Consider the following 7,939-nt stretch of genomic DNA (forward strand, 5'->3'; position numbering starts at 1 on the left):
GGACACATTGTTAAGTCACAGCTTATGGATGTTATGCTAGGCAAAAATTTGACCCAAAAGTGTCTTTACAAAACTGGTATAAAAAGGGGGTGGGGGTGGGGCAGGGAAAGGGTAGCTGTAAGCTGAAGCAGATGGTAGAATGATAAACTGGTTAGGAAGCCAAGAGGAAGTGCATCTCTGGCTACCCCGAGACCAAAACAAAACACAATGAGGGCCCACCTTGATTTTAATGTGGAAAATTTGACAAACAGCAAAAAGAAACCAGCCTACTAAGTTGTTGGGGGGAGGGGAGCATGGGGTTGTTGGGGGGAGGGGAGCATGGGAGATGGAGGTTTTACTATGCAGCTTTTTTTTTTTTTTTTTTTTTTTTTTTTTTTTTGAGACAGGGTTTCTATGTAGCCCTGGCTGCCCTGATCTTGAACTTGGGGAGATCCACCTGCCTCTGCCTCGACCTCCCGAGTGCTGGGATTAACTGCACTCCACCACCACCCGCCCGCTTCTTGCTTGCGTATATGTATACCACATTCATGAAGGAAACTGAGTCACCTAATAGGAGTGCTGGGAACCAAACCCTCTTAAGCACTGAGCCTTCTTCAGTACCAAGAAAGGAACCTGGGTCCCACATGCCAGGCCAAAGGAGCTGTACCACCCAACTAGCTACATTAAGTCATAACTCTGCAGACTTGTTATCTGAAAAGAGGCATTGAGAACCCTGGGTCTGCTGTTCGCTTTGGCAGACACCTAGAGTGGAAGGAGGCAAGCATTCATGCATCTTAACGACAACTGTACCCAAATGATGTGTTCTCATCACCGAGTTAAAAAATGTAGACGTTTATTGGGCTCTCGGACAAGTAGAAGGCCTGCAACACCGAAAGCTGCTCCAACCAATGCTCACTTCATCAAGATGCTTTCTTTTGTTTCTTCTTTTCATTTTCTTCTTTTTCCTTTTCAATTTCAGCGACATACTTCTCAATTTCTTCAGGATTTAGAATCTACCCCACAAGAAGCACATTCAGGATTACTCTGTACAAGGTGCAAACAGCACCACCTGGTGGTGCAACCACTGCTGCTGCCCGTGGAGAGCTGCTGGGGGCAGGCGAGGGACCCAGGCAGCAGGTGGCAGCCGCCCACAACACAGGAGCACATCTCCATGACAGGCAGGAGCCACATCACAGGGCCAGGGGAGGTTTTCCAAAGTACTTAGCCCTATAGGCTAAGAACATGCTATGACTAAAGTAAAGGTGTTAGCACACACCAGTAACCTAGAACTAGGGACATAAGGTAGGAGCTCTCCTCTATCCAAACCCTTCCACCCAAAAGTAGACTTACCTTGAGGGGCTGATCCCGCCTCATGACAGCAAGTTCGATGTTTTTGCCACCTGACTGGACCACCTAGAAGAAGGCAAAGCATTCGATGTCTGCCCTCATATGGACCTAAATTTTGGTTCATGACCAAACCAGCCAGATGGGAGGGTGAACATCTTTGGCTTTCGTCCCAAATGCAGTTGTGTGTCAGGCCTGCTGAGGATTCCTCCAGTAACCTCCAGTCTGTATAGCAACTCCTCACACGGGGACCCAGTGCCTGTATTTCTAGCTACTGTGGTTTCACCTGCTTGCCTCCTACTTCCCAGACTTAGCATACAAGCCTCTGGAAGGCCCAGTCACCTGAATGGGGGACTCCATACCTCAGCCCTGTCTCATGTTCTGCCCTCAGGCAAACCTTAACTTGCCTGTATAAAGAAGTCAGTCACACCACCATCCTGAGCAAGCCCACCCTGCCTGGGGTTTCCATGGACACTCACTTCCAGAAGTGCCTTGATCACTAGTTTGATGGTCAGATCATCTGTCTCGATGGCATCATCAGTATAGTTCTTCTCCAGGAATTCACGCACTGACTTGGCGCCCCGGCCTATAGCATTGGCCTAAAACAGATGTGTGTTAGTAGAGCCAGTCTATGTGGTTGGCCAGTGGCAGCCGCCTTCCGTGCGTGACCTACAGTTGGCTCTCCGGCAGTGGGAGGCAGTGGCACAGACCCAGGTCCTACTTTTAAGGCTATTAGCACTGGTGTTGATCCTTACCAAGAATGGAAGTTCTTTCATTACCAAGAGACACTTAGGGAAATTTCAGTTTGGCCCCGTCTTTGATAAAATGCCAAACAGCAATGTAGAATGTTTTGCTTTCATAGAAGCATCATGGAACAAACAGGCAGTGCACACAGAACTAAGCTAAGGGTTGTCTTGTTTGCTAATGCCAGCTTAGTACCTCCCTATAGCCCAAAGTCCCACTGTTTTGACACAGACTTACCTTCCAGGCATGGTATGTGCCCGAGGGGTCCGTCTGATACAGTCTAGGGGTGCCATCAAAGTCAAAACCCACAATGAGGGCAGAGATGCCAAATGGCCTGCGCCCGTTGCTCTGTGTATAACGCTGCAAGGAAAAGAAGTCGACGCTCAGCCACAGTTCAGATGGTAAGGAAACTGAGAGCAGCTGTCAACATTTCTCTTTCCTCTTAGACACACGCGCGGAACTGGAAATGGATTTATATGGCTTATATGTATTTGCCTGTGTGCGTGTGCACCACATGGGTGTCTGGTGTCAGGAGGGATTGGCTCTCCTGCAAATGGAGTTACAGACTTGTTTTTTGAGACAGGGTTTCTGTGTAACAGCCCCCGCTGTCTTGCAGCTCACTCTGTAGCCCAGGCTGGCCTTGGACTCAGAAAGATCCGCCTGCCTCTGCCTCCTGAGTGCTGGGATTAAAGGCGTGCACCTCCACCACCCGGTGGTGTTTTTAAGTTACTTTGTGGGTGCTGGGAATTGAACCCAAGTCCTCAGAAAGAGCAGCCAATGCCTTTAACTGCTGAGCCATCTCTAGCCTCTGCATCGCACAGCTTAACTGAGACTACTTAGAAGTCACCTCAACAGACAGGTATGTTCCAACTACAAGCTGGCTCTAAAGTTTACTAGCATCTTACCACAGAGTGGGAGCACCGTCCAGCCCTCTCTCAACTACTTGGCAAATGGTAGGTAGCTCAGAGTAGCAAGACAAATGCTTATATTCCCCTCCAGAGACCGGAGTCAAAATGGCTCCAAGCCAGAACCAACAGAACAGTGCTGTAGGAGCAAGGTGAAGTCACATGACACCCCTGACAACAGTGCCTGAGTAAGCACCTACCTGCTTCAGACTGGCAATGTAGCGGGTGATGTACTCCACAGTGACTGGGTCCTCCACAGTCAGCCGGTGGCTCTGGCACTCTACCCGGGCTCTGTTGATGACTATCCTTGCATCAGCAGTGAGACCTGAAGCGACAACAGAGGGCGTCTTTGTAGACCAGGCTGGCCCTGAACTCACAGATCTGCCTGTCTCCTGAATGCTGGGATCAAAGGCGTGTGCCACCACTGCCCAGAGGGCAGAGACTTTAGTCAGGGCAACTCATCACAACAACCGAGTACAAGGACGGCACACCAGCCTCTGCATGAACAACTGCGAATCAAGTTAGACAGCACCTAGTTCTGTTCCAGGGAACTGACTTCCTAGGCTGGATCTGCTGAAGGTGCCCACTGCCATCCCTGTGGCACTAGTGATGGCAGGGAGGGTCCATCATCACCCAGCAACCGCGGTTCCCCTAATGTCCAAATCCCCACCAAAGCTCCACTCACCACCCTAGCCCAAAGTGTACCTGCAAAGGCCATGCAGACATTATCGTCCAAAGCACAGATCTTCCGTACTGTTCTCTCATCTTGTAGCTTGGCCACTGATTTTTTTTCCACACCAAGAACAACGATATCCCTTCCTCGAACACCAACCTTAGATGAGAATGCAAAATTCAATTTTAATGACATAAGCAGGACAGTTGTTAATGTCTGGCACCGCAGGGTGGGGTGGGGTGGAGTGGGCCAGGCACATGGCACAAGCCTTGGGGCAATGGCCCCACAGGAAGGTATGCCCACCCATACCTGGCCGATCACTTGACACACGACCACACCAAAGACTACATCCACTCCTGTGGTCTAGGACAAGTTATCAGGACCTGAGTGTCCAATCGCACACCTTTTTTTTTTTCTAAGATTTATTATGTATACAGTGTTCTACCTGCATGTTTATTTATTATGTATACAGTGTTCTGGCAGCATGTATGCCTGCAGGCCAGAAGAGGGCACCAGATCTCATTACAGATGGTCGTGAGCTACCATGTGGTTGCTGGGAATTGAACTCAGGACCTCTGGAAGAACAGCCAGTGCTCTTTACCTCTGAGCCATCTCTCCAGCCTCCCCCCCCCCCATCTCACACCTTTAAAACACCAAAATGGGCTGGGCAGTGGTGGCTCACACCTTTAATCCCAGCACTCGGGAGGCAGAGGCAGGTGGATCTCTGTGAGTTCAAGGCCAGCCTGGTCTACAGAACGAGATGCAGGACATCCACCAAAACTACACAGAAACCCTGTCTCGAAACCCACCCACCCACCCCCCAAAAAACAAAAAACCCACTAAAGTGGTTACAGTTGTTCTAAAGCTAAATAGTCCTGCACAAGCTCCCAAGGCCTGAGTGAACCAATGCACCAGATGCTGGAAGTCTGATTACACTAAGCCCCAGGCCACCATCACGCCTGATCACACAGCACATACTGCTGGTAGGACCTAGTGTTACAAAGTGAACCACTATCTATTGTTGAACACAACATTCTCTGATTACGCCTGGTATTGTGGAAGGGGGGAAGTGGTCACTGTTCAAACAAGTGAAACTGGACTGTGGATGTGGAATGGTGCTTGCCTAACATCACCAAAACCAAAAACCCCATAATAAACCCAGGGTACCTCAGTGACATTTAACCCTTCAAGAGAAGAACAGAAACAAGTGCAGCAGTCCCTGAACAAGGCAGCTGGGCAGAGGGCACAACTGGGGGGGCAGCTGACTCTGAAGTGAGGCAGCATCCCTGTCCCCAATCTTCTGGCCACAGGAGCCTCCTACAAGGGTCTGCCCCTAGTCTGGAGTGATTTCACAAGTTCCTTCTGTGCTGACTCACGTGACCTGCAGGGTCCAGAGAAAATAGTTGGGTGCAGCTGGCAGCTGCAGGTGGGAGCACTGGGGACAGGCACCTCCAGACTCCAGAGCTTTCCTATGGTTTCATGTGTCCCCGAGTGTATATGGAGGCCACTCCACACTGGTGTCTTCCTTAATCTCTTCTCAAACTTCAAGAGTCGTTTTATTTTTAAATATGTTGTGTCTGTGCACCTAAGAGCAATTGCCCATGGAGGCCAGAGGTGCTGAATCCTCTGGAGCTGAAATTAAAGGCAGTTTTGAGCCTCACAACCTGGGTGCTGAAAACTAAACTCACTACTTTGCTTGCCCACTCTAACCACTGCACCATCTCCAGCCCCTCCAACTTACATTTTTTGAGACACAGGGTCTCTCACTAAACCTGGAGCTCACAGATTCTGCTACACTTGCTGACCAGCAAGCCTAGGGTATCCTCCAGTCTCTGCCTCCTAGGAGTAGGAATGTCAGGGATGTCACTGTGTGAAACTGCCTTTTTTAACAACTTGGATGGCTGCTGCAGAATATTTGTTTACACTGTGAAGATGTATCTCTGCCTAAGGTGTCTTCTGATTGGTTTAATATGGAGCTAAATGGCCAATAGCTAGGCAGGAGAGAATAACAGGTGGGACTTCGGGCAGAGAGACAGACAGACAGGAGAAATCTACGCATGTGTGATTTTGTGTACAACTAAGAAGAGGTAATGGCTGAATGTAGATTTTAAAAAATGGGTTAATTGAGTTATAAGAGCTAGCTGGGAACAAGCCTAAGCTAAGGCCAAGCTTTCATAATTAATAAGTCTCCGTGTCGTTATTTGTGGGCTAGCAGTCCCAAAGAGAAAATACTGCTACATTTATGAGGTGCCAAATGATGTTCTTCTGTCGGTTTAGCAGCTGCACATGAATCTGCTGATATTTTAATTACTGTCTGAGGCCCCTCTCCCTGCTTTATGCGCCCCACCGGCCACTCCTGGGGGGGCTTCTGGTCCTTCGGCACCAGCTCTACTGTGGCCACCATATGTAGGTTTAAGTCTCTATTGTTCTATTTATCAATAAGACCCAAGAGTCAAAAGCTGGGGAAAACCTGCCAGCTCAGAGAGGCTGAGTAGCAGCAACTAGCTGACCTTGAATTTTGGCTGGAGACACTGCAAGAGACACATCTCTTCCCTCCTCCCAGAATCAAAAAGAAGCTCAAACTCTAGTCCCCACCCTTTCCTTCCTGTATGTCTTCTGTATTAAAATTGCTGGCTTCTCTATGGCTAATTCCAGTCAGCTGGTTGCTGGCTCCGCCCCCCGATTCAAGATAAACTTTATTGACAGTCTGCAGTGTTACTGTGCGATGAAAATATCCCAAAACAGGTGGGGGAGAGCTGAAACGGGCCATCGGGCTTGCAGAGCACGCCCTTCACCAACTGAGCCCTCTTACCAGCCCCACAGGTTTTTGTGAAACAGGGTCTTTCACTAGTCGCATCTCTTGAGGCTGGAGAGATGACTTAGTAATTAAGAGCACAGGTTGCTCTTCCAGAGGACCCCGGTTCAATTCCCAGAACCAACACGGCAGCTCACAACTATCTGCAACTCCAGTTCTGGGGGAATCTGACACCCTCATACAGATATACCTGCAGGCAAAATGACTACGCATATATAATAAAAATTATTTAAAAAAGAATAATGCGCGCGCGCAGGCACACACACACACACACACACACACACACACACACACACACACGAAAGGGACAGAGAGAAAGACTCTCTCACTTCAGAGGCCCAGGCTGGCTTTGAACTTGTGAGATTTTCGAGCCTGAACCTTCTAAATGCCGGGGTTACAGGCCTGCAACTCCAAGCCTGCTCATTCTTGAGGTTTTTGGGTGAGTTAGGTCACCCAAAAAAGATTTGGGGCTTTAGTTTCAAAGTGATTAAATATTTGGGAAATGCAAGCGCTTCAAGATTCAGAATCACGTGTGTTTCCCGAAGACCCGATGACTCGGGAAAACCAAAAACAAAACTATCTCCCTGTTGATGCTTTGCAGGTGTCGGGCGGTCCCATTTCCAAATGGAGTTAAGGTCCCTGAACAAAAATTGGGGCGCCGCGAAGGAGGCCCACCGGAACCAGAACCCAGCGTCGGTGGCGCAGGCGAACCCGGAAGCAGCCTGTCACCCTCGCAGGGCCGACGAACCGCCCTTTGTTCACAAAGCCGATCTGGGCCTAGCTGGGAGATCCCCAGGTCCCTGCCGGCGCCGACTCACAGCCTGCCTCTCACCGCCCGCGCGCACCTGAGGCCTCCGTCGTCTGCGCCGCGCAAGATGGCCCCGGCCCAGTCGCGGGGATGCGCTCGCCTAGACGTTCTGCAGCGGGGAAGCCTGGCACAGCCGCCCGGCTCTCCAGGGCGCACGGCGCAGCCCTCCGCGGCCCGGCTCCCTTCCTAGGTCGCCACCATTCAGCTCCCGTCACCTCCCGGGCTACCCGCCACAAGCAAAACGCCAGCCCCCACGCCCAGGTCTGCGTGCCCTGCTTCCCCGTGCGCCCCGCCGCGCAGGCCTCGGGTTGGCTCACCGCGGTGGAGCCCTTCTTGACCGCCTCCTGCGCGTACTCCACTTGGAAGAGGTGGCCGTCGGGCGAGAAGACGGTGATGGCGCGGTCGTAGCTCATCACTGCGGACGCGCGAGCACGGGCCGCCGCCGCTCAAAAGCGCACACTCACCGCCGGCGCCCCGCCCGCCCGGACCACGCTGCTGGCGTCCGGCGTCAGGGGGACGTGCGGCGCGGCGGGGCGGGGCTGGGCGGGCGGTACCACCGAAGCCCAGCACAGGGGGCGGCGCGGCGGCGGCGGGCTGGACGCAGAGGGCAGGCCCGGCACCGGGGGACTCCGCGCGGGGCTCAGACCCGGAAGGCAGTGGCTTAAGGCGCG

General features: G+C 51.6%; 1 protein-coding gene across 1 annotated transcript; it reads right to left on the reverse strand.

Moving 5' to 3' along the window:
• Window positions 1–810: 810 nt before the first annotated feature.
• Window positions 811–7,726, reverse strand: Psma7 (proteasome 20S subunit alpha 7). The gene is made up of 7 exons (XM_006976042.3): window positions 7,586–7,726; window positions 3,678–3,804; window positions 3,173–3,297; window positions 2,305–2,427; window positions 1,803–1,922; window positions 1,330–1,392; window positions 811–992 (listed from the first exon to the last, which is right to left on the reverse strand). Exons 1-7 carry the CDS (start codon window positions 7,679–7,681, stop codon window positions 900–902), a joined length of 747 nt encoding a protein of 248 aa, XP_006976104.1. The 5' UTR covers window positions 7,682–7,726; the 3' UTR covers window positions 811–899.
• Between the last annotated feature and the right edge of the window lie 213 nt (window positions 7,727–7,939).

Source organism: Peromyscus maniculatus, chromosome 4, assembly GCF_049852395.1.
Source record: "Peromyscus maniculatus bairdii isolate BWxNUB_F1_BW_parent chromosome 4, HU_Pman_BW_mat_3.1, whole genome shotgun sequence".
Taxonomy (NCBI): domain Eukaryota; kingdom Metazoa; phylum Chordata; class Mammalia; order Rodentia; family Cricetidae; genus Peromyscus; species Peromyscus maniculatus.